The sequence below is a fragment of the Cyprinus carpio genome, chromosome A8 (genome assembly GCF_018340385.1).
Source record: "Cyprinus carpio isolate SPL01 chromosome A8, ASM1834038v1, whole genome shotgun sequence".
Classification (NCBI taxonomy): Eukaryota; Metazoa; Chordata; class Actinopteri; order Cypriniformes; family Cyprinidae; genus Cyprinus; species Cyprinus carpio.
This window is the reverse complement of record NC_056579.1, coordinates 9,973,257-10,001,239: the sequence shown is the minus strand read 5'-3', so window position 1 is coordinate 10,001,239 and position 27,983 is coordinate 9,973,257. Positions and strand designations below refer to the sequence as shown.

The 27,983-nt window shown below is 36.6% G+C and overlaps 1 protein-coding gene across 1 annotated transcript in view; it reads right to left on the bottom strand.

The window, feature by feature from the left end:
- The window catches only part of fcho1 (FCH and mu domain containing endocytic adaptor 1), a 38,563-nt gene that overhangs the window by 8,126 nt on the left and 2,454 nt on the right, over positions 1-27,983 (bottom strand). The window contains 16 exon segments of the mRNA XM_042762044.1: positions 62-116; positions 879-935; positions 1,054-1,078; positions 1,583-1,751; positions 1,753-1,765; positions 2,826-2,886; positions 3,869-3,893; positions 4,041-4,158; positions 4,411-4,507; positions 4,665-4,763; positions 5,630-5,734; positions 6,268-6,420; positions 6,568-6,709; positions 7,336-7,410; positions 9,271-9,362; positions 18,026-18,079. Coding sequence (XP_042617978.1) covers positions 62-116; positions 879-935; positions 1,054-1,078; positions 1,583-1,751; positions 1,753-1,765; positions 2,826-2,886; positions 3,869-3,893; positions 4,041-4,158; positions 4,411-4,507; positions 4,665-4,763; positions 5,630-5,734; positions 6,268-6,420; positions 6,568-6,709; positions 7,336-7,410; positions 9,271-9,362; positions 18,026-18,058 — 1,319 coding nt within the window. The 5' untranslated portion in view covers positions 18,059-18,079.

Sequence of the window (27,983 nt, the reverse complement as noted above, 5' to 3'; positions counted from 1 at the left end):
ATATATATTAATTATACTGTTTCCATAAAGTAATTATACTGTATGGAAAATCTTTTTGCACCTGCTGTGATCTGGGCTGGATGTGGATCTGCGCATCTGACCCTCCTGTTCTCCATCTGTAAAACAACAAAACATTACTCTACTGTGCAATATAACAATACCATACAATAATAAAGTAAGAGATCATTTAGCAGATGCTTTTATCCAAAGTGACTTACGGTACACTTATTATAGGAATTCTCCCTGAAGAAACATTAAGTTAAATGCCTTTCTCATGGCCACAATAGTGACAGTGATGGTAACCAGCCTAGACATTTAACTATTATAACACACCCATAATACATAACATACAGCATATAATAGCACAGTTTAATATTACTGAATAAAAAATATACACATTTTTAATCTAAAATGATTCAAATCATGAACTATCAAAATAGTAGCATTAATCTATGTGACTAATGTCTGCAATTAAGTAGGTTGGAGTAATAGTGAGCCTGGGAGGAAGACATTTTCTTCAAACCACATATACACACACCATATTGTTTCCACTTTTGCTATTATTGTCAAAACCCACAATACAGAAACAGAGCTCATTCTGAGACTGAGATCAGGCTGTCAGTATAAGGCGATAATGAGCCCAGGTCAGCTGGATGGCAGATTGCTGTGATTAAGGTGTCAAATGGAGCTGTGTTTGTGGGATAATGACATATATTAATGTGGACAGAGGAGGAGGTGGGACATTCTGTGTGTGTGACTGTGGCCATTTGAGAGGGCTTGTCAAAATTAGTCGCAGGTACAATGCATGAGCACTGAAAAATTAATGATCTATGAAGTAACTCTAGCTGAAAGAGGATAGAATTCGGAGTGTGACAGACCTCTCTGGGCAACACTTTCCCCTTCCCCTTCAGATCGACCTGCTGAACTGGAGTTTCCTGTAACGGAGAAATGGGACGCATGAAAAATTTTCACACTTACACGCATAAAAAAATATTCACACCTACACATACATAATATAATCTGAGATGTAGAGGGGAATACAAGTTAACTCACGTGAGAGCTGCTTCTTTACTGACACTCACAATGGGATGAATGAGAGATACAAGTACAATTTGAATCAATGTTGTGTACAATATTTTTAAATGACATCTTTAAAACGAGAGAGTAAAATGTACAAGTATCTTCTATATTTACTGTATCTTCTTTATTTTCCTAACTAACCAATATGATAGCAGTCATGGACTTTTTTCTGAAAAAAATAGACATAGATACACTAGACAAAAAAAATTATTTTTCAAAGATTTGATTACACCAAAAACTACAACTTTGTCTGTTTTTTTGTTTTTGCTCAAAAGAGCTAATTTAACAGTCTGGTACCTTGTAAACACGACTTTGTTTGCAGGCGAACTAGTAACATCATGTGCACCGTGACTTATGGAAGTTGTGAGTGTTATTTGACTAGTCTTTTGGTCTCATCATGTAGAATTAAACAGCTTTATATATAGAAATAAAATAAATCTCTTAAAACCACCTGCATCAGTCTTACTTAAGCTATTAAAGATTAAATAGCTTTTAATCTTACCGCTCTGTTAGGGGGCAGGGTCAACGCCCCCACTGTGGCCTTCAACTCCAGTTCATTGGCTGCTGAGTTGCTACAGTTACTGCTGGCAACCGGTCGGATCTGGATGTGAAACTTCTTGGGTTCATCATCATCGAAATCCGAGTCGCTGGAGTAAAAATTTCCCTCTCCCCTCAGCAGCACAACGTAGAGAGCAATGCAGTTAAGGAGCAAATTCAGACACGATGCAGGTTACATATGTACTCCCACACAGGTACAAAGAAAACACGCACGGGCACAAATACACATGAATGCACACACTCACACAAACACAGCTGTTTTGTATAGCCTACAAACTGTGGTGAGGTGCAAAAATAACCATCCTATTCAGGGACGCTACTGAGTTTCAAATCCTTTAACAACCCTCATGGTGAACTTCAATTCTCAGGAACCTAAGATTGACAACAGATCTTTATCACAGGGTAAATGGGGAGAAATTGTTATTGGGCAAATCCATCACTGCCCATTATCAGACAATACAAGTGTATCCTGCCTTATCAAACCACACTTCCTGACAATGACTTCCTTTCTATCTGAATGTGATACTTTTGATGGTGTGTGAAGACAGTATTGCAGAAAATAACAGTAAAAAACAAACAAACAAAGAAGGCAATTAAATCCCTCTCCTCTCTTCTGTTTTAGACAACATGGATGAGGTCTGAGAGTGAAAATAAGTTTTGGCAAAACTATTTGTTGTAGTGCTGAGGATATACTTTCCAATCCTCAAATATTTACAATAGGGTCCAAAAGCCTTAGGCCAAGTTGGAAATCAGGGATTTATGATCTAATTTAAATCTGAAATTAAACTTTAGGAGTTCAGAAAGCTTTATATTTTTTTTGTTTAAAATAAAATGTTATGACATAAATAAATGAAAAATACATAAGATTCTATTTCTAGGCCATTAACCAAATAAGCAGACAAGTTACTTTTATACAGATGTTTTTTTTGGATGATTCTCAAATCATGTGACCCAGCATGATCACATGATTTCTTTTGTCAGCAGAAGTCTATAATGAAATGCTGTGAAATTAACTGAACAACTATAATGAAATACTATGAATTGAACTGAAGCATGTTTACTAGTAATATCAGACTTATGAGCCCCACTAGAGTTATACACACACACACACACACACACACACACACACGCACACACACTGTATACTCTCACTACATCCACTCCTGATGGTTTATTCTGAAGGATATCATTCTGGTTGACATCTGCACGTATTACAAAGCCCTCGTCGTCCACTTCGAGGGGTGAGTTCTACACACAAGCACAAACAGACAGCACAAGCTCACAATAAGAAACAACATTTAAAGGCACAGGACATAAGCTGACAAGAGTGATGATTCTTTGGAGGTCTGTAACATGGATGTGGTCTGTCTTTCACTCATAAACACGCTAATGCTGTTGCCATGGCTCATATGTAAACAGTGCCGATGTTTTAGGAGAGTTAGTAGCGGTTTGACGTCTTACATAACAGCCCGTAACACGTGTGTGTTTTTGAAGGATTTTGGCAGTCAATGAGCTATCAGACATTCATTAAACACCCTGAGTATTGCCAAGGTTAAATATAGCTTAATGAGGTAACCAGACCTTGCTAAACATGTCACTCTCTCTTGCATAGCGTATACATACAGTCTGTGTAGAAAAAGAGTCTGAATTCTGTGTACAGTATGTGTCTGTTTACTTCCGGAGGATTTTAAAGGACAAATTTGTCCTCAGAAGTTTAGTTTGATTCAGTAGCAAATGTTTCTTAAAAAGCCAGTTCTGTTAATTATTAATTATCTGTTAATTCTGTTAATCATTCATAAAGACTCACAGATTTAGGGGTTACAGGTCTAATGAATCCTTCACTGAATGAATTACTGAATCAGAGCAATTGGTCAACATCTGGATCACTCACTGAATAGCTGAAACTTTCTTCAAATTTCTTAAAATGAAATGAAATTGTTCATAAGAAACATGTAATTAACAATTTTAGGATAAATTATATTCCAATAAATAAAACATAAAAACATCTCTGTCTTTGAGATGTTCTCACTAATATAGCATCTATGGTCTCTGTATATATGTGCGTTAGTAAACTAACAACTGGTTTGAGATGAGACTCTAAAAAGTGACACAGGACTTTAATCAAGAACAGCTGATGATACAAGACCAGTAACCACACACACACAATCACCTGTTCTCTGTGTAAAACAATTCAGCAAAGTGTGTTTGTGTGTGTGTAATGGGAACTCACAAGTGCATCTGCCACAGCTGAATCTCTAGAGGACAAAAACAGAAGAGGTATGAAAAGTCACACACTAAAAGAATTGGTCACTGAAAAACTAACTATGATTGCTCTCAAAGTCTATTACAGGCCTGATCTAGAACATTAAATGTGTTGTGTTTCATATGAATGCATGACTCACATTGAATCCGGTTCCTTGTCTCTCTTTCCCAGTCCAGGGATCCTGAAGGCTTTAGCACGACTCTTTTTACTGTTCTCAGATACTAGTGGGGACAGATATTCCTCGAACCCTACCGGACCTATCCACACACACACACACACACACACACACACACACACACACACACACACACACACACACACACACACACACACACACACACACACACAGTAGTTTAAGGAAGGTTTGAGCTGAGCGGTACATTTGTAATTCACTATATGACAAATTATAAAACCTTGTATTTTGCAGAAGAATGATTTTCAATCCACTGCTATCCAATAAAACAGAAATGCAATTTCTGGGGAAATTGTTTTATTTTTCTATGACTCACCGGGTCTCTCCTTCCCTGTTCCCTTCTGGTCTGTAAACTTCTGAATGAGGTTCTCAATGCCAATGTTCTCCACGTTCTGCTTAAATTCCTCATGGACCTGAAGGAGACAGAACAGATTTTTATCAAGCACAGCTAATCGAGACCACATTGACCAGAACAACTCTGAGCCACAGGAGTAATTCATCTGAACAATTTTCAGCACAACTATGCAAACAGAATATAGTAGTAGGTAAAATCTCCAAAGTGAGCCATACCTGCCCAACCTGAACATGTGTGTCTTCAATGGAGTGTGAATACGCTTTGATCAGCAGTTTCATCTGACGTAAATGAGCCTCCTCAATGTCCTGAAATTTCTGAAGATGTAGAAGGACAAATGTAAAGAGAAGCTACTGACCTCTACTGACTTACACTACTGTTTAAAAGTTTGGTGTTGGTAAGACTTTTAAAATGTTTTTCTCTTAGACTCACCAAGGCTGCATTTATTTAATCAAAAATACAGTAAAATAATAATAATAATAATAATTAAAAAATAATAATTTATTTACCAGACATATTTGGTAACAATGTAAAAGTCTTTATTTTCTTCCTATTTTTATGCATTCTTGCTTAATAAAAGCATAATTTTCTCATTTGAACAGTAGTGTATAATGTGAATATTTACAATATGGTATGGCCTCAACCTTCTTATTGCTTTAAAGAAATAAAAGATATACTGTACATAAATATATCTTATATATCTAAAAAAGTACATGTTGGAATGTGCAAAATAAGGATTTTTTTTGTCTAACATTGATGTCAATTCAACAGATGGAGCTGAAAAGCATTTTATTAGGCTGCACAAGCATATTTGCAACTTTTATTTGGGATCTCTGTGAATCAGGACCTGTATTTAAACTTGCTGAGTTTAAATAGAATTGGCCCTAGCATTTAATAGTGGTCAGCCGCTATAATTTACAGATTATTGCTGAAGCCCTAATTGAGGGATACCATGACTCCGTTGCTCTCATAGTGATGTCAGGACTCTTACATTTTACTGATTCATCCTTTCTTTGCTCTCAAATTATTCATACTTGCAGGTCGAAACCAGACAGAAATAGACTAGGCATGTAATCATTTTGTCAAACAGACTGCTTTAATGGCCCTCGTAGCCATGGTAACTTTACATTGCTTTATTGAGCTCATTGAAATACTGTAAAATTTGCTCAGAAAAATCCCCAACCTGTGCTGATTCACTCATTTTCTGTTCAAAGTCTCTTCCAGCACGGTTAAACTTCTCAATAGACCCTGCAAAAGACTCAGCTGCCTTCTTAGATTTCAGCTCAGCCTGAGAAAAGAGAAAGTGACAGATCAATATATTAGTATATTAGTATATAATATATATTAATACTACAAAAACAGGATGAAGGCTACTAGCTTAAAGGATTAGTTCAAATAAAAAAGCTGCCCTCTTGTCATTCCAAACTTGTATGACTTTCTTTCCTTAGTGGAACATAAAAGGATACATTTTGAAGAACTGTTCTGGTCACTTTTTGCTATGCTTTCGAGCATCATTATTCTGAAAGAAAAATCAGCCTGAGTCTATGGCGCATTCAAGAGAAAGGTAGTGACAGCTGCTTCGTTAACAAACTGCTCTTTTGAATCAGTTTTAATGAATCAGTTGATGTGGTTCACAAATGAGACTCAAACTGGTAATTTTATCTGTTTTTCTTAACTTAATATTGCATAGACTACTTTCATGTTACTTCTATGGTGCTTTTGTGTCCTTTTTGAGGTTTACAATGACATGAGGGTGTGTAATGATGACAGAATTGAATGGAATTTTTGGACATTAATGTCTTCTCTCTCAAACACAAACACCTTTTCCAGCTCTTTCTGAGGCACTCCTTCTTTGCGCAGTCGCTCCAGCTCTACACATTTGCTGTGATAGCCTTCTCTGGCCTTCTGCAGGTGGCTGTTCTGCACCTGTAGAGACTGCACTGACTCCAAAGTCCCAATCACTTCCTCTTTCGTCTACATAAGACACAACAAATTTAAATAAACAACAGATATTAAGCACACATTTAGAACTCAATGCATTTGTTCTGAAATACTGTAGGGGCTCGGAAATGATAAGAAACATACACAGAAATTCTATCAGGCTAAAAGCCCTTCACTTACCTTGCGGTGAATTTTGACCTGCTCCTCATTGTACTTGTTGATGTCACGGATAAGGTCATTCATCTTCCTCATGAGCTCCAGGTGGCAGAGGGCCAGTTTGTCTGAGGACACGCGAAACACGTCCCACATAGGGGCGAACGTGCTGGGGAGCAAAGCAGATGGTTAGATGCTGATGTATGGAAGTGCGTAAGCCACTCGGATTTCTTATATCACAGCAGTATTAGAAAAACAACAGGCTTCCTCGCCTTTGTAAGTCTACTTCTCCTGACTCCCCACGACACCCAAAAACAAAGTTTGTATAAAAAAAAAAAGTTACATTTCTATTAGCTTTGTATTTGTGCTCTTAATTCTTTATCCAGTTTGGCTCTATACCTACTTTGGATCACGGCAAAGTCTGTTTTTACAGTGTTAAAACACTGTGTGATTGTTTTGTGAGAACTTGCACATGCTTTTACAGACAGGAAGTGAGGCGAAGAGAGCAGAGGAAAGAGCTAACCATAGCAAAAACACACTTAAACAAAAATATAAACAGTATACACAATCCCATTGAACCTCCCTGCTGATGAGTATCTCAAAGTAAGAATAAACTCAAAAATTTTAAGAGTAAACTTTACAATAATAATACCTCTGCAGATGACTAAAACAGATGGTAATAGTGATTTTCAACATATGATACCTTAAAGTCCAATACTGTTACCTACTCCAGTAAATAGTGCCTGTAAAATTTCAAAATCCAAATCACTGAATTACAGGAATAATATCACTCACCCGAGAGGGCTTCCATTGCTAGCAATCTTGGCCAGCTTGCTCATGGATTTCGAGTAAGTCTCCTCGATGGCCGCCTTATATGCAAACACACACACACAGAGTGTCAGCAGGTAATAGATTCGCTTACAAACACAAAAGCAAATATACTTTCACATTAAAGTGATTTAGCACCAACATTATTGTCTCAAAGCTCACAAACAGTTCTGTGATGAAAGTTGCTAGGTGTATATATTTGTAATGGTGCACACATACATTTGTATGGTTTCGTACATGGTAAGTTTTTGTAAGGGAAACCATGAGTGACTTTAAAAGCAGCCATCAAGACAAAAACCCCTCAAAAAGAGCGAGAAAACACACAGTAGTTTTCGAAAAATGTCACCTCCAAAGCTGAAAATACCAAATAATTCTTATCAACCACTATATGATCTGCTTCTCCGATAAGCCAAGCTTTTTTCTTCTGACTTCAGAGCCTGCTCATGGGAAATAGGATCTTGTCTTTATCATCCCAGTCAGTCAAACTATATTGTTGGCCTTATCTCTTAGAAAACATCTTATTTGATTCTTATAAGTGAAATTTTACTTTCTGTTGGGACAGCACAATGGAAAGTCAAGTCAGAATCTTCAAGGAGCACAGCCACTTTAAGGCACAATGTCCTGAGTGGATGCAAAATGGCCTTTAAAAATTGATTTATGTAATTTATTGCACAAGATATGCTTTTATAAGGGACATATTTGTCTCTATTTCTCAGCACTCTCCTCCTGGGCTTTCCTGAACAGATTTCTTACAAAAAAAAAAAAAAAAAAAAAAAAAATTTAATCCTCCAGTCCATGACTGAGAGTGCCTGCATCCAGCTCCATTATAACGGATTGAAGAGACTATGAAAGTTGGCAGGAGGCTTGGCTGAGCTGTAAATAGTCTCTGTTCTCTCTGCAGAACGAGAGAATCATTTTGGAGATTTCATTTTAATTATTGCAATTAGCTCCAACTCAAATGTCTACTACAGACCAAAAGGAATGCTCACACATCCCACATATGCTTTCAGTGGAACGGTGAAATGAAGATCAAGCTTTCTTCATCTGTTTTATATGGTACATGTACAGCATTTTCTGACTGCTGAGCTGCCTTGCATTTGTAGAAGTGTGCATGAGTGGACAGTGGACACTTTGTTGACTGCTCTGCTGCTCTCAGGTTAGTGTGTTTTGACACTTCAGTGTTGTGCGCTGAAAAACAGAACTGTGGTGTGAAGAAATTAACCAAAGGAAAAAGAAAAAAAAGATATGATCAAAAAAAGATATGCCATACGATAAGAATCAATGATATCAGTTAAGATATCACATTACATTATACTATGCTATGTTTCATTTGTACTATAATATAATATGATAAAATGTAATAAGATCAAATAAGAAAAAACATCACAATAACATAATGTAGCATAATGTAATGTAACATTATACGATAAAACATTACATTAACAACGTACTGTAGGAACTGTAGGAAAATAAATATAACATCATATAGTAAGATTAAATAAGACAAAACATTGACAAAACCATAATGTATAATAATAATAATGTAGATAAGACAAGATTATAGTAACAATAAAGTACGGAATGACATGAAACATTAAACGGTAAGATCAAATAAGACAATAAAAAATTTAAAAGTATTACATTACATAAAATCAAATAAGACTTAAGGTTACAGTAACAAGGTACAGTGTAATGCAGCATAACATTATTAAAACATCATAAGACAAACATTCCACTTTAAAAACACAACTGCTACTGCTGAGTTAGAAACACAAGAAGTGAGGAGTAGAAAGAAAAGGAGTAGAAAACTAATTTTTACGTCACATTCCTGACAGTTCCAGTTACACCATCTCACCCCTCCTCCCCAACACCATGACGATTCCTCCCAAAACAACACCTCACCTCTCACGCACAAACTCAGCCAACTCTTTGGTGGCGATCTGTCCATGCTTCATGTTGTGGTAGAGAATGTCGAAACCTGCATTCTTCTCTCCCTGTGAACAAACAAAAACACCAACATAAGGTACATTTCTGCAGTGTGTGTAAAAATGAATCATCATCAGAAACAAATAAGTGTTCAAATAAAAACAGCAAGAGGAACTTGGAAGACTGGACTGCTGACTGTGGGCCGTTGACAGTGCGTGCCTGTACAGAATGTCAGCATTTGTAATCAATCATAATCGTTTTCAAAACACAGAGGTTTTAAAGTCAAGAGAGAACTACAAAAATTAAAAAGTAAAGTAAGTCTAATTTCACAGTTTATGCTATGAGCTTTCGTGAAGCTGACTGAGGTTCAAACATCACTACCTTCACTTTTCCTTGAAGATGTCTCAAAATCACAGTGCAGTGTAGTATAGTGAAAATAACAACTAAACAATAGCACAGAAGTGTGTGCAAGACATGCCACGTGAGCAAGGAGCACAACACACACAGATTTCCCTCAAAGGCCAAGGCCCAGTATGGAGATCCTCAGATGATAACCTTTGGAACAAAGCAACAGCACATCCTGAAGTCAAAGTGAGCAAGTATAAGAATAGCCCCCTTTCATGAAGCAAACAGAAAAATGTCAACAAAGGAGAGACAGAAAGAGATGACAGAACCAGGGCAGTCACTGGCCATAAATACCTCCTCACCACAGAAAAGAAAAATTCCTACTATCCAAGGATAGAAACTGGAAGAGCCAGAATATACACTAAAACAAAGGCTGCTTCTAACATTCTACTGGAAAAGTCAGAAGTGTTGCACAAATACTATTGTCACGTACTATATGAGTATCACTGATGAAGACAAGTGATGTTCATTTGTGCAGTTTAGCCATCTCCTAAATTTTTTTTCATTTAGGTCTAATTTGAATCTTTTTAGATGCACGTCATTGAGAAAGTGAAAAACTTGTGAGCAGTCACAAGAAAGTCAACAGCTGGTTATTTATGAAACATGAAAATGAATGAGAATTTTGTACATTTGAATTTTAGACATAACATTTAACAATGGTGGCATACTTGGTGGCATATTTTATACATTTGTGTTTTAAAAACAGCAGATTTTATTATGTTCTGAGGTGAAATTAGCTGTAAATATTCAGATTACAAAATTCAGATCATTCATAAAACTAAGTCAAAGGTCAAGCTTCTGTGTTCCACAGGGGAAAGTAGAGGTTATCAGGATCAATTTTAGCCAATGACAGAGCTGCTACAATTCTATAAAGTACCAAAAAACAACTGAACCAAACCAAGTAATCAAATACTTTTGATTTGAATCAAATGCTGCAATGTTGTGCAGGGTTTGGTTTAAGACTTTATTGAACAATTATTTAAAATCCCTATGAAGGAAATATATATGAAAATCAGGCAGCTGAAAAAGTGGGTTCACTCCTGCCCTCTATGAAGTTCCTGTGGCACTATAGTCAGATCTAGGTATCATTTACCCATGAACACGTCTGGTGTTTAATTTCAGTCCTTATTTTGTACATGATTACAGAAATGTGCTGTTTGAAGAACTGAGGTTACAAAACAACAAAAACGAGTGAACCAGTCGCAACCAACATGTAATTTCATTCTTTAAAAAAAACTGAAAAACAACAGCTGATGTTTGTTGTGGCCAGTATGCTTGTTGAAACTTGACCCCTTTGGAAAGTTGATCTCCCATGATTCTCTCTGCTCTGCCCACACAGCACAGGTACAACAGCACCCCTTTTAAAGCGGTCTCTCTCCTTCTCTTACTCTCCTCTGACCCTTTCTCTCACATCTCTCTCTCTCTCTTTTTATATGCATGTGATGGTAAACAAGTATCTGGCAAGCAAACCAACAATCTTTTCCCCTGACACTTCAGTCAGAATTCGGTGCTGAAAGCAAATGGAGTGATTGGCCATCTGCTGACACCCAGAGTATTTCTGTTCTTTCATAGCTTCATTCCCTGAAGTTCATTTGCAAAGTATACAGTGGTATCTGCCATCACCTTATCTAAATCTATGCTGCTACAGAGGACGCTTTGTGTTTGAAGAGAGCATGACAGACAAGGAGCGAGAAAAAGAACGGCTGCAAAGACATTAAACAGGGCTGCAGGTGTTGAAAGAGAAACTCCAATACACTCGATATTAACATGTCTCCTACCAAGATAGCGGTTGCTAAAGCGACAGGGTTCCCCTGGTAACTGTGAGAGAGTGGGAGACACATGACGGCTCATTCCATAAGGAGACAGGCATTTGTGTGTGTCGGTGCTAGAGAGAGGCTGAAGTATTCCTTCTTGTTAAAAACACAACCCAAGGCTGTTAAAAAATTCAGTTTGACCTCAGCTCTCAGGAAGTGGCACTTGTGAAGGGTAAAAAGCTAGTGTATATACACAGATGGACATCTTTGGTCATTGTGTTTCGTCCTGTGCTGTTTTTTCAGCATCTCAGTAACATAATCATCTGATCACAACTGATCCACTCAGATTACCTTAGCAACCATCCAGATCACTCTAACAACCTAGCAACACCACATAACTTACATTTTCTTCAGAAAGTGCACAACTTTGATATTATAAAATATTATTTAAAACATTAAAATTCTACATTTATTTACTTAAAAATAATATTGATATGTTTTAAAAAACCCTATTAACTAATCTGGGACTAGATGGTAGTCTCATATGTTTGAGAAAATAATAATAATAAACTTTATTCTTATAACTCCTTTCAGACAAGAATTAAGTACTTTACAATAAAAAGCATTACGGTAAGCAAACAGTGCTTCACATGAAAACAAATTTATGAAATAATAATGGTAAAAAAGGACAAAATTAGCATACATAAAATGCATAACAAAAGCTAGAAATTACAACTAATAAATAAAAAAAGAAAGAATAAAATATTTCAAAAAAGTAATTTGCTAGCTAAAAGCTAATGTAAAACTATTTAAAGCAGAAGTAAAAGTCTTTAGCTTTCTATTGAAATTAGGGGTGTCGCGATATACAGGTATTGACGATAACCATGATATTAAAAGCAACAATTATCAATATCATGTTAATTTAGTGTGTGACGATATACCGGTATTAGCGATAACCGCAATATTTAAAATGAACAGTCCTCTTATGATAACACCCACATGTAAATACTCTAGCGCCAGTACCTGGTTGAGCTCCCAGGTGGCAGTATTGTGCCTTAACGCCGACACCTTTCACACAAGAAGACGCAGCGCTCGCAGCTACTCCGAGGAGAGCCGTGTTCATCAGAGTAAGTTGCCATTATTTTACTAGTCATAGAATGGGAAACGTTATATTAACCTGTTAACAGTGGTTTTCTGTGTTCATATATTTATGTAAAGGGTGATTATTTGAATAAGGTCACAGAATCTATGAGAGATAATGGACCATAAACACTCTATCTACAATCAAAATCGGGAGTGTCAATAAAATCGGGATCCGCCATAAAGCAAGAAGAAGAAGAGAATGCAGGCTGCTGTGAAGCGCCTTCACAAGAGTTCTAACAGTTCAGACATTGGTGAATCAGAGGTAATAAAACGATATAAATACTGTTCAGTTTCTTGCACAGGCCGATCATTTTGTGTTTTTACACATCAATGTATGTCACGAGCCGCAGTGTTTAATTTGGATTTTTCTGTGCATGTTTTTTTTCTCTCTCATAGATTCTGTGACCATTGACAAGCATTGTAGACTGAGAGACTGCAACGGCTGAAGTTAAAAAAAAAAAAAAAAAATCATAATTTGTGTTCTACTGAAGAAACAAAATCACCTACATCTTGGATGCCCTGTGGGTAAGAAGATAAACATCAAGTTTTCATTTTTGGGTGAACTATCGCTTTAACAGTTACATGCTTAAAACTGATCTTGAAAAACTGAGCGACCACATTGCTACATTAAACTCTGTAAAATGTTAAGTTGGTCTCATTGCAATGCACTTAATGCCTCATCTGCAGTCATTCTTCAATAATGTTCATTTGTTAACATTAGTTAATTACATGAGTTAACATATATAAATAACAAATAATAATGAACAATATTTCCACAGCATTTATTAATCTTAGTTCATGTTAATTTCAGCATTTACTTATGCATTATTAAAATCACAAGTTGTGTTTGTAAACATTAATGCACTGTAAACTAACATGAACAATGAATGACTCGATTTTCATTGACATTAACAAAGATTAATAAATTGTGTAATAAATTTATTGTTCATTGTTCATTCATTTTAGTTATTACATTAATGTTAACAAATGACATCTTATTGTAAAGTGTTACCATTAATATTTATTCATCATACTGTTGAACTTGACAGTATTTTCTCTCTTGTTATTTCATAGGAGCTTCAAAGAAAATGGAGACAGACAGAGTCTTGTGCCCTGCGTTTATCAGTATCTGTATGTTCATTGTGTGAAAAAGAAAAATTCAAGTAAAAAATAATTTGACTGATATCTTTTTCCCCCTGAAGGTTTCTATAGATATCACAATATATCGATATCATGAATTCTTATGGCCACAATAACCGAGATATGAAAAATCTAATATTTTGGCAGCCCTATTTGAAATATTTAGCGAGTTGGTTCTATAATATCTATTGGTAATGTGCAATATGAAAATTATTTTTCAAAGTTGGAAATAAAACAGAGTATTGGAAAAAATATAATTTCAATCATTCTACTTAAAAATGTCATGTTTAATTCAATGTGTTACTTGTCGTTTATTTTTAATTGATTGTGAAATTAATTTTTCTGAGAAAAAAATGTTATGAGAGCTATTCTAAAAAGTTTTTTTTTTTTCAGCAATTATTTTAACTTCAATCTTTCCCATCATGCCTCGTCAATGGGCTTCTCTATTATAAGTCAGTCTGAGCACGAGGCTTCCACTTCCAACAGTAGCTTCTTCTAAGAACCACCTCACAATGACAACCTGTGTTAGTCTGCAAAACATAACCAGCCTCACTTGATTTTAATTACCCCGTGCTGTAAACACACAAGCAGGGATGATGACTTTAGCAGCTTGTAAGAAGGACTAATATGGAGTTTGATGAATGAGCCATGTCTCATGGAAGCTGTAAGTGGATGATTGCAGGGCGTTCCAGTGCCATGCTGCTCAGGGAAGTAAGGCAATCATGTGAGAACCACTAAACACCCTGTTCACTGCAGTCCCTCCAAAAACCTTTTCACATACTACTGTCAGAGCAGGTCCATGAGTTCACCGGGGCTCCAAGAAGCAACAGGATTGTGTGATTTTAATTTTGAATAGGGTGTACACAAAATGAAAATGCAGTTTTAAACTATAAGAAACACAGACAGTCTTGTTTGATACTCACAATCAAGCTTAAATTAATGCTAATTGCCCTAAAACATTGTTCTTTTACAGTACTCCATGCCTATTTTGGCTGTGTGAAAACTTGTATGTACAGCAATCTCCATCCGATTCCTCAAACAAATGACTCTTATGAGCTGGATATTTAATGAATGAATATTTAAAACTGATTAGCGGTTTGAAGCGGTCAGTCTGAAATACGGCCATGTAGAAATTAACACATTACCAGGGAGAGAATTTCTTTCTCTACATAAGCACATGAAAAAAAAAATTACATTAGAACAGCAATATGATCAAATGAATCTGAACTCAATGAAATCAAAATGAAATCAAACTTTTCTCTACTGAATCAAAATAATTCTCAGTGAATTCCTCTCTTATTCCTTTTCCTTTTAGTCATCATCATTTGCATCATGATGAGAATTTTAATATGTAATTTGATTATATTTGTTATTTGATTATTTGCTCATTTCCCAGAACTCCTTGCAGATGTGCTGTAGTGTTAAAATACTTATACTACTGACTGCACATTAAAAACACACAAACACACACACAAGGACAACACCCTCCTCTCTTCTACCTTTATCTACACCATTCATAAAAAAAAAAAACAAGAAAAATAATACATATATAATAAATCTTTATCTACACCAGTCTTGATTAAATCAAACAAGGAGTAAAATAAGACAGATATATGAAATTTAATCTGTGTCTAATGTTTGATTTCTGATGGTACTATATAAGTACATGAGGTCTGATTGGGCGGCACATTTCACTCGCACTGGTATGGTCAAAGTAATTTTCACAGGCAAAGGCAAGAAAATACATGCTTTATAGAGTCCAGAGCTACGGTCATGCTTTAATCAATTTTCTAGACCTAACTCTCATCTTCCAAAGCTCTAAAGCCACAAACACTTTAATGTGAGACTGAGAAAATCCGCATCCGACTTCACAAAACTGAAACAGAATGAAACGAACTGATTAGGCTGCTAAACAAGCTCTCTGTTGTGTGACAAACATCTGACGGCCTGCTGAATGCCCTGTTTTCCATCTGAGGAGGAAACAGATTGAAGACAGTTGTAAGGATAAAGACGCACAAGCTAAATAAGGAATGTGCTTAATTACTGCGAATGCGAATTCCCTCTCGGAGACTTAATTAATCAAGCATTTTCAGTAATTACCCAAATGTGTCGTCTCAGTCATTTCACACAGGTGTTTTTATTCATTGCTGCAGAAACTGTCAGAGAAAGACGAACACGCACAACAGACGAACGCACACAATTATTATCACATTATATGCAAACACACAGACACATATTAGAATGACAATGAATTTCTTTAGTCAACATGAATTAGCGTTTATTCAATGCATTTTATTTCTGTAATTTTTTGATCACCCTAACAACCCACCAGATCACCAGAATAACCACCAAGAAATATCATAGCAAAAAAAAAAAAAAAAAATTAATTAATGATTATTATGTATTTACGTTAAACAATTATTATAAAAAATTAATAAAAAAATGCATCAACTTATCTGTGACTAGCTAGGGGTCTCATATATATATATATATATATATATATATATATATATATATATATATATATATATATATATATATATATAATATATATATATAAACTCGAAAAAAAGAACGATTAAAGCATTTTTTTTTTCTTTTGGTACGACATATATTCATTAATCAAGCACAAAAAGACCAAAATGTGTATTAAAGTAAATTGAATCACTTTGATTTCATATTGATTTTAAAAACTGCTTTTCAGAGTAACAGAAAAGAGTAAAGGCCAGAATGTCTGCATACATCTGCATGAGCGATGAGGGGGTCCAGAGTGAAAAATAGTTTTGCATGGATGCTTTGGTGTTGGGTGGGGGGGTGGGGTTACACCAGCTTTGTGTAAGAACACAATAGTGGAGGTCCCTGCATCTACCACAGTCCTGCGACACAAAGCCAGACAACTAAATGACCTTGCTGAAACCGGTCAGCAGACCAAAGGCTGCAGCCACACAGAAAAACACAGTAGAGGAACTACTGTCAAAAATAAAACCTTAGTCAAAACTAAAAAATGAAAGAAGGGCTGTTCAGATCAAACAGGGGTGCTTCGATTAATCAGCTACTGATCGCTATTGGCTGATAATCCAATCTCAAACTGACAACGTACCTGTCGTAAGAGGTTTGGCATGACATGCAGCAGCACCGTCTCAATCTCTGTCCGGCGCGGGTTAAATAATTATAAAGGTGAGGTACAATTCAGATTTCTTTATTAAATACGTTACATAGTAATTTGAAACTTTCTGTGAGACATAATTTCAAAAACAGCATGAGTGAATCAGCTCTCTTTCCCTCTCAAAATGTGCAAATGGCTTCAAATCATCACATCACGTCTACACTATAAACGGGCTGCATGCTGTACAGTTGACACAGGAATTGTCACTTGCACAACCGAGGCAGTGTCGCGTCATCACTAAAGTTTATTATTTGCATTTCTATTTAAGTCTGGCCAGTGTTTAAACCATTCAGAAATAAAAACCCATCAAAGATATTATTACCTTACTCAAACTCAAAGTGCACACACATAAGGCCACCTCACATCCAGCTCACGAAATCAAACTGCATGATCAAACATTTAGGTGGGATAATTATATATTTTTTAAAAAATAAAAAACACTCCTCAGGTGTTCAAAAATGAAATTCAGGCCAAAAACAACCCCTCCACTCCTCAAATTGAAAAATACCCCCCACAAGAGTCACCTAAGAGGGCAATTCCTGCCATTTTCAAAAATGAAATTCAGGCCCTGAATAAATGTCTGTAAAAATCCTGATTGGAGCAGGATGCAACAAAGGTATCTCAAACAAAACTAATCTGATGGCACAGATTTTGTAAATTCCTTTAACATAGGGATGACTTTATCTGGTAGGAAGGTTCCCGTACTCTGATAATGTGGCCTGTATTCAGTAGCAGTGGTTCCTCAACGTTCTGCCTTGATTTCTCCCTCTCTTCTCCCTCATTCTTTGAGAGCAGCAGGCTTTGTATTAAAGTAGAACGCACCTGAAATAGCCCTACCAGGTTTGCTGAAAGAGCAGAGCACGGTTGTCCTCATGGGAAAGCTGACAAAGCCCTGGCCCTCTGCTTTTGTTCTCTCTCTTTTTACTCTCTTTGTTTTATCCTCACTCCATCCCTCCTTCATACTTTCAATGATGCGACTAAAACAGTCAGCATACAAATCACAAACTGCTTACAAGGCAACTGTACCAAACATTCGCTGAGTAAACATTTGCTCTTACTGTACTGCTACAAAGCTGAAACATTAAAAACCAAACCCATCGCATAAGAAATGTGACAGACTTACCCAAAAATTATTCTTGAAATATGGCATCTCCATTTAGAGGGCTTCTAGATGGTTCTGAAAAAAAGAAAAAGAGGGTTATGGCCCAGATATAATATTTAGAGTTGTTTTTACCAAATGTATTCTAGGAAAATATCAGAAGACTTGTGAGTTAAATTAATTTTAAAACAGTAAAATGTTTTTCTTCTCTCAGTTTGATGTTCATAAACTACAACTAATCTTTATTTAATTTTTTTCTTTTAATTTATTGCCAATAGCTGATAAATAAATGTGTTTTCCACATAAAAAAATTACTTTAAATCAAATGTCACAACTTTCACTTTCTTTCTTTCACTTTTCAATGTTATAATGCACAGTATGAAAAAAACACATTGTAGATAGATAGACAGACAGACAGACAGAGACAGAAAGACAAATAAAACATTTAATACCAATAAATGAAAATATCTAATGTCAATATCTAATATCAACTTATAAGTGTATAGTAAGTATATATGCAACTAACTGGCTTTCATATTCTGTGTAAATATGCAGACACTGGGAGTCATAAATGACTACTAATCACAATGAATAATCAATTATCTTTAAAACAAGAGGGGCTGTCTTTCTCTGTGCATAATCTACTAGATGTACCTTTTTTGAACCTGGATGCATTTCATAGCATTGTACGGTGAAGAAACAAGGTACACAATCAAAACACAGTTAACCAGGAGAGCAGACTGACATATAAAGCTGATGTAAGCTGGCTCATGCAGGTGCTAGTGGCAAGGACTCAAGGCAATTTTAATAAGACCGAACCCACACTAAAGTGCACACATAAACATACTCACTGTTTCAATGTTCTGGCAGAGAAGATGACACTGTGAAAGTGTCTCTTTGTGAATGTAAATGTCAGCCAACTCAAAAATATAAAACCATCACCTCAGCTAATAGCATGAGCAGCCCACTGAATTCCATTTTTTTTTTTTTTTTTTTTGGTCGAGTCTATTCAGTGAAACCAAATGCAACATTTGTCCTTAAGGTCTGGGGCTAAACGAAACACGAAAATGCCTTTGAAAGTTTCGATGTCAGATCAGTTATGTTTCATAACTTGTCTATTCTGCAGCTGTGTATATGGTGGCTTAATGTCTCTCTGAGGTAAGACAACAGGTGCGGAGCTGAGTCCCTACAGAGCACTCTTCTGTAATACACACACACACACACACATTTTCATCCTCTTTCCTAGCCTCTCCTCATCTTTCCTCACTCTCTTTTGTAAACACATCCTGGCAGTGACTGTTGGCTCTCAGAATGTGACCGTAAGCTCAGGAATGTCCAGTTCAGTGTCTATTGGCAGGTTTGTGTTCCTGATTTCTAATGTGCAAGCAGCCTACAGCTCAACACCAAGGGCTCATAATGAGGATCCTGACATCAGCCAGGTTACAATCCTTCAGAAACACCTCCTAATTTTTATGGGCTTTTGCGCCTGACAGGACAGTGGAGGTAGACAGGAAAGTAGAGGGAAAAGGGAACGGGATCAGGACATATGCTAGACTGAAACCCATCTCCATGAGCACAAATGTTCTTTAAGTACAGTATGTGTGATGAGCATTACACACTTTGCCACAGCTCTGACTTACTTTCTGATATTATGATAATGCCACAGACATCAAAATGAAATCAGTAGAAAGAAACTAAATGCTTTAACCCAATCCCTTTGTGAAGGACCACCTTCCTAAAATATAAAGGCAGCGCCAGCTATATATTATGTATAAAAACATTTTCATAAGATTTTTTCAGATATTATTTAACCATATATATATATATATATATATATATATATAATTCTTATTATATATATTAGAATTATTTCAGCTTTACTATCACAGGAATACATTATACAACTGTTATTTTGAAATGTAATATTATTTTGTAATATTACAGTTTTTTTATATTTTTGCAGTCTTGGTGTGCATAACAGACTTCTCTTTAAAGACCGTAATTTGTATAAAAATTATGGATGTTTTATAGAGATTAAAATTTCGGAAATTGCTGTCCTTGAGTAGATGTGTTTGTGGGAGCCAGGCGTGGGCCCAGCAGAGAGCCGGTTGGAGGTGTGATTCCTGTTATGATTCTGAGAGCTGGATGCTGGCAGGATCTGCAGCTCATGAAGTGCTGACCACAGGGCTTTTCTCTGGCCGGCCAGGCCTCTCCTGGCACCATTGACGGCCATCAGCCGGTGAACAGCATGACCTCTCATGGACAGGGAAATACTCATGCTTACGCTTGCTCCCTCTCTCCTTCTTTAACACCCCTTTAATTAACTCAACCCGGCCAACCTTACACCCCTACGGACGACACAAGCTCGGCAGCATGGCTTGTTCCAAAAATAAGACTCAATCATCGGTTCAGAGTGCTCCAAACAGACACCAGGGCGTAAATTGGAGGAGACTTAATACGATCCAACTGTGACTAGAAGGAATTTCTAAATATTGTCTTCACATGCTCTGTAATTAGGTCTATATGTCAACCATGTATATGTCACATGGTGGACATGACAATAGCAATACTAAGTTTAAAGGGATACTCCACCCCAAAATGAAAATTTTGTCATTAATCACTCACCCCCATGTCGTTCCAAACCCGTAAAAGCTCTGTTCGTCTTCAGAACACAATTTAAGATATTTTGGATGAAAACCGGGAGGCCTGTGACTGTCCCATAGACTGCCAAGTAAATAACAGTGTCAAAGTCCATAAAAGGTAAAGACAAATAGACAAGGTCCATAAATGACAAAATTTTCATTTTGGGGTGGAGTATCCCTTTAAGTTGTTTAATAAGATGTTTATCGATAACATCTTATTACCGCTAAAATATTTATTTAACACAGGCGCTTGTTAATATCAACCAATGGCATGATAATAGGCAAAAAAAATATATGTTTCAGTTAAATAACAAGCTACGTAGCAGATAACAGCCATTTGGGATCATGGCAAATCTACCCTTTTTGGCACCAAAACACAGTGACACTGGCAGCTGAATTTTCCACTGAAGACTAGAAGTCTCCTAGAGCTGATTCTGTGGTCAGTGTGGAATGAGTCCTGGAGGATCCATCTGGTGCTCAGTGAGTCTGTCAGGACCAGTGTACTGTTAATGGAAATTAATGTGTTGGTAGTCAGTAGGCATGGGCCGGTATGAGATTTTGAGGGTATGATAACCTTAAGCAAAAATATCACTGTTTCACGGTATCACGGTATTGTTGTAACAGCTCTGAAATGTGTTATTTTTAAATGACTGTGTAAAAAAAAAAAATATTTTTTAGAATATTAGAAACAGTAGAATTAGTTTATTTTTTCTTTGATTTGTTTCCTAAAAAGAAATAAATAAAGACTAACATCTTTATTTAACCTAAAACTGTAATTACAGTTATTTAATTTGTTATATAATTCATATACATATCATTTATATCATTTCATATCATTTAGTTATATAATAATAATCATACACATAATTTGATTAAATAATAACGCAATTTGAAGCAAAAACAAAATGTTATGACAAGCTTTGTGAAATTATACTACATGCCTGAACGAAACCGACAGCAGAAGCTCTGAAGCTGCACTGAAACACTGCTTTAATATGAACTATACAGAGACGAGATGAAAAGAAAATACCGTGTAAACTTTTCAGAAGACACATTCATATAAACCCCCAAATCAATGTTGAGGATTTTCTTCCAATAGTTTGTGCATCATGAACAGTTAGTGATCTGCCTGCTACAGTATTTTTTCTCTGTGTATCCGTCTTCAGCGTCTCTGGTCTTCATATTTTCACATAAATTACATTTTGGAAAATAATTGCATTGCAACGCAGTTTGTGCAAGTCCAGAACAGAGAGTTGCAATAAGGCAAAAAACGGCCGGTTGACGATTGTGTAAAAGCAAAAGTAAACTTCAGCCACCTGCGCACCGCCGGCATTACGTTATTTTCATCATCAAGAGGGCTCGCAGACAGCCGCGCACCTGCGCATGTGTCGAGTTCATCCGTCCGCACTCATCTGTGGTTGAGTACACTTTTGAAAGCTGTGTGGACGCGTCTGTGCGCGAGACAGAAAGGAACGCTGAATCTGAAGTGTACCTGGGCCTTAAGTTCCGGGGGCAGCTCCTTAAGTTCGGCCATCCTACACACACGTGACTGACCACTAGCTCACACCAACAGGAGGAGGAGGGGTCAGTGTTACTCTCTACACTGCACTCAGCCTGAAGGATTCCTACTCTTTCAGTCATTGAGGAGACATGAAAAACAGCACATACCGCAGGAACGGTATAATGGAAAATATTAGTGGTTTTGAAACCATGGAATTTTCAAATCACGGTATACCTTGAAACCAGTAATCGGCCCATGCCTAGTAGTCAGTTCCTCTAGAGCCTTCTTTACCAAAAAGGTCTATGTAATACCCTAAAAAAATCCATTAGCATTCCCATTCATCTCATTTGTGCTTGCTTAACCGGTATAGGAACCCCAAGACAAATATGGACAAATTTGAATATATTGTTAAATTATCTCCAAAATTCTAATTTATGAAATTCTAAAACTGAAACTTCAGTTAAGGGAAAAGATTTAGTCATGTCATAGTCAAAATTGTAGTCAGAATAACTGGATAAAATTTATATCAACTTAGTCAAATTGTCATGTTAGTTTAGTTAAAGATTTTTGTAACAAAAATAATATTTTAGCTGACAAGAAAGTGCAAAATTAAACCACATATTCCAAAAATTATGTATTAATTTAAATATATGCATGAACATAAAAGCATGTGAAAATTTTGTTTACACTATTGAGTGTTCACAGCAAGTACACTGATAGATGGCATGAAAATTTGCCAAAAGTAAAGCGCACAGCCATGCAGTGACCCTCATCCCTCTCAGGCAGACTTTAAATAGCAACGTTCAGCACTTTTCATCCTTTCATTCTCCCTCTCTTTCTCAATTTGCTGTGACTGAGAGGATTGTTAGAGAACTATTGGCAGATGCAGATGCAGCTCAGAGGGGAGATGCTGATCTCCTTTCTCTCTCTTCTGAAGCTGAAGCTTCATATGGTGCTGTAAATAAACAGAAGCAGCGTATCAACCCTCAGCTGAGCCACTCCAGGAGTGAAGCATGGCTACAGAGCCAAGAATCGACAGAAGACAGCCTGCTTGACTACTAGAGCCCCATCTGTCAAAGTCAGAGTGTGTGTAAGGGGAGTGAAACTCTAAATGAGGAAGAATGCTTTTAAATATTTCTAATAATTTCAGGGCTTCATTAGAAAAGAAACTGGGGGAGCAAACCAACCAACAGTGACCTTAAATATGTTTATAAGAAATGACAGTACTTAAATTGAAATCAAAATCTCTGATGAACAACCCTTTTGAGGAAAAAGATGCGCCATGGCTATCTGGTGAATTCAGCCTCTAATACTTATTACCGTGTGGGTTAGTGTGAATCAGAGAGTGTTTTTGTGTCCTTCCTCACCTGGCAAAATAAATGAGCTGAGAATATTTCCTGTCAGAGGGGTTTTAGCAGCATCTTCAGTGGCGCATTGCCAAATCCCCCAACCACCCACCCACCCAGGCCGTCTGTATCTGAATTAGAGCTTCAGCTAGATGCCCAGAACTTGATTTGGTATGATTACGAATACAGTTGGGGGATTTTTTTGTTTTTTACTGGAAATTCTGAGGCTTATGCTGTAGAAGCCCTGTCTGCTGTTTCCACAAGAACAAAAAGCCCTTACAAAATGTTATGTGTAGTATTCGGTTTACTCAGAAAACCTAAGACCATGGTTCTGAATGATTACCATATTCATTTACCAATGTATTAAAATAATTCCATGGAAATACCATGGTACATGTCCAAGAAACATGGCAATATTATATGAGCAAGGGTGCTTTTGCTCTAAATAGCAGCATTATTATTAACAACAGTACAATTGTGCTATATTGTGTGATATATTGCTTATGTAGAACAGTTCTGTCACACCCCTATACTCATTAAATGTGTTTTTGCCCCTGTGACACAGTTTCTGTCTCCCGTGGTTGGTCAATTTGATTCCAGGTGTGTCTAGTTTCTTCCTCGTGTGTTCCAAGTCCCCGTTAGTTTAGTCATTCCTCTCACCTGTGTTTCCACAATTATCTTATTTATAAAGGTCCTAGTCTGTTCAGTCTGTATTGGTCGGGTCTACAAGTCAGTATGTGTGTCTTCCTCCTGTGGTCCATCTTGGAATTACCCCTGTGTTGGATTAAAGAAAAAGACTCTCTCAATTATTCTCGATGTGTTCCTCCCAGCACAGTAGTGTGACAAGTTCACTGAACAAGTTAATATTATTCAGTAACTTACGTTAAGACACAATATGCACAGATAGACTGAAATGGGCAAACGAAGACAAGAAGACTGATCCAAACAGTGAAAAAAGTCCCAGTGCTGTTGGAATACTGCTAAACAAATTCAATTTAAAGACTGTGCTGAATGCTGTTGTTGTTGTACTGTAAGTAGTGCTCGAGCACGGTCTACGACAGCAGGCCAGAGCTCACCTCAACCCGGTACATCACCCAGCTGCATAAGCCATGCAAGTGCACACAGAATCAACAATCGTACACAATGCATTAATTAATTCAGATCATTAAACCATGTTTGTGCAGCCCAACAGCATATTTAAATGACAGAACACGTCTAGAAGACACTGAGGGAGGTGCATTAGCAACACAAATTATAAACATCATCCTATTCTCTGGCATAGCTTACTGTTGCTTTCTCTGCTTTTATGGGTCAGCATGCACCTCATAAATGACCTAGATAGCAAATTTGATTAGGGCCTTCTGAATTCGGGGACAGTTGCATCTGAATGGCGCAATTACATGCCACTGAGATAAACTAGCTTTTATTATCATGCCACACAGCATGACGTCTGTACTCTCCTGATAATTTCACTAAAACACTGTTAAAACCTTGAAAATGTCTACTGACCGTTTATACTTTTTTAAATTTGTTTCCCAGCATTCTCTGCCTTTACAAATGACCATAATTCACCATTCACCAAATGTTATAAACTTCTACCCACAATTGTATCGCGATTCATTTACCATCTCAACCGATTTGAATTGTCACATATTTGTATCGATTTCAACCGGCTCAGGGTGCATCGTTACATCCCTAATGATCAAAAGACAACAGTTTCATTTTTGGTGAACTATTCTATTAAAACATTTAATTATAAACAAGATGACACAAATCGATACTTATGGAAAAGTCCCACATCCAATTCATGTAACAATGACCCATAATCAGGCTAGGCTCAGAGCCACGTTCCCTTCTCCAGGCTTCTGTGTGCCTCTAGACAGCCCAACAGACAGAAATCCTCCATCTGCCACGGGCTGCCAAGCTTTGCCCACAGGCGCTGTCCTGCTTGGCAGGGATGTAGGTGAGCCAGCAGCACTCACACACAACTACAAATCTTTCAATGCTGATGCTATCAACCATCAGTTATCAGAGGATGATAAAACAAGTGACAGGAGAATTGGACCAGATTCCTTGAAACTTCAGGTTTTTACTCTGTTAAAATAAGTTGATGTTTCTCGACTGTTAATGAGGGAGTCCATGCTAATACAGCAGGTTCCTTCTGATGAAGTCTAATCAACAGGACCAATTCAAGCCAATTCAAATTTAAATGCAAAGTACTGTGCATCCCCCACCTCCCTCTCTCTGTCCTTCTTTCCTCCTTCTCTGTAGGTCTTCAGAGTAAGGGGTGTTCCTGATCCCTCTAATCCCAAACCACACCGGCTTTCATGTGTCTCAACTCTTTCGGGCCTGATAATGGATCTAACTTGACTTAAAAAGCACCAGACTTACTACACTTCAGCAGGCCCAGTGTGGGGTCAAAGTATCTACTGTTAACGTCTGCATGACCTCAAGTATAAGAAACTGAAAGCTGGAGATGGGATGTACAGCTCTTTCAAAACTCTTCACTTGAGTGAAACAGAATTATCCAGATGCCTTCAGTGTTCAGAGCTCTAATCAGTCTTTTATGTAAGGTGAGACGGGATAAGAACCTTAAAATATAGCTCCCAAAACCAAAATGCAGCATGAAACTTTCAACAGAAAGAAAAGCTTACTCTACAAAACAAAAAAACAATGCATTCTGCATGCATGCTTGCACTGGCGAGCTGTGTAGCACTGGATGATATTTCTCGAGCACAGAGGAAATGCAGCAATATTCAGTCTTCAGTCCTAAAAAATAAACTGTTTGCAACACTCAGACGTCATCACACACTACTCAGAAAACCATATTACAAGGTAGTTTAATTTTGTCTCTACTTCTCTTAAATGCATTTTATCCCCTGCAATGCAGTCAACGCTGATAACCAAATATTGATATTTGAATTTCTAACAGGCTTTAAAAGTTGTTAGCTTTTATTCTGAGCTAAGTGCAATTGCAATACTAGAAGTGTTAAAAGCCAACAATTTAGGAAATGATGGAAACTATGATGAAAGACATCATTAGCATTCATCAGTACAGTCAAAACGTATAATACGACAAGTCATAATACAGATTGAACATTTCAATTAAAGTCTTAACACTGATGACCGTAACAAAAGTCATATGTTTGATTTCATAATGACTAAATGTTTGCATTGAAATCTTAACACAGCAACATGACGACGGTCTTTAACAGGAAAGTGGACTACTTCAATGTTAAAAAATAAATAAGTAAATAAATAAAAAAAATCTGAGAAGAAACCAACCACCATGTTAAAACAATTACTATAATTATATGTTCATACAATCATGCAACTTTATACACTGAATCTTAAGTTACCTCATTTTTTACCAATCCATAAAATTTTTTTTTTGTTTTTTTGACAATTTCTCTGAAATTTTAAGAACTGTAACTACACACTGTTCTCGTTTCATAATAAACTCCAAATTAGGCGAGTATTCACTAGTTAATAGTGTAAAATTAACACATACAGTCATACACTGATGTATAACTGTAAGTTACATAACTAAACAGAACAGAAACACTTGTTCATTAAATTAATGTTAAGTGTATCAGTTTAATTCATTGTGTGTTTATTAATCAGTCTATTAAATCAATGTTTGCAATTTTTAGAATTTATTTATTTATTTTTTTTCTAGCCACGCAACTCTAAAACCTTTTGGAATTTTTCACTTACCACAATTTGACAAGAATCTGCATTAAAAGAATCAGATGGCTGAATGGTTTGTTAATTTGTTTTTAAAAAAATTGTCACAAGAATGTTATGTTATGTTTGTGTACTGTAAATACAGATTATAATTTTGTGAATCTCTGCGTTCTTTAAAGGGTAGACTAAACAAGAACAAGTCAAGACACACTCAAAGGACGATCTGCATCTGCATCACAAGACTCTTATCATGAGGTCGGAATACCATGCCGTGCATTTACAAAACACGCTGCAAGAGATCACACAGCGAAGTTACATAGTGGAGTACAGTATATATGAGCCCCAGGATCTGTGTTGCACAATAACTCAGCTTTGCACACTCTTTTGACTTTGTGGGAATATGAAAAACTAGCCTGCAGCCACAAATCCACAACCACACAGCACTAGCTCAGGATGTGACACTGTGCACCAAGTGTTTCTTGAAATAACTTGCCACACTTCCAAACAGGAGACTGGCCACGTCTAGAGATATTTCTCCTGATCCACTTCATAAAGAATGACAGGGACATTATTCATTCACAAAATTTGCAAAACAAACGATGCATCCTTTAATGAAATTCGACAGTCTAAATAGAGGTGCAATTAGAATCTTAGTGAAATCTAAACAGATATAAATCAAAGTTTTTCTAAAATGTATTCCTTAAAACTAACCAGTAAAAAAATCATTTTATTTTGGTACTAGTCAATTACATACTAGTAGAAATTATTCTTAGTGATTAGTATCTGTTCAGTCACTACTTATTTAT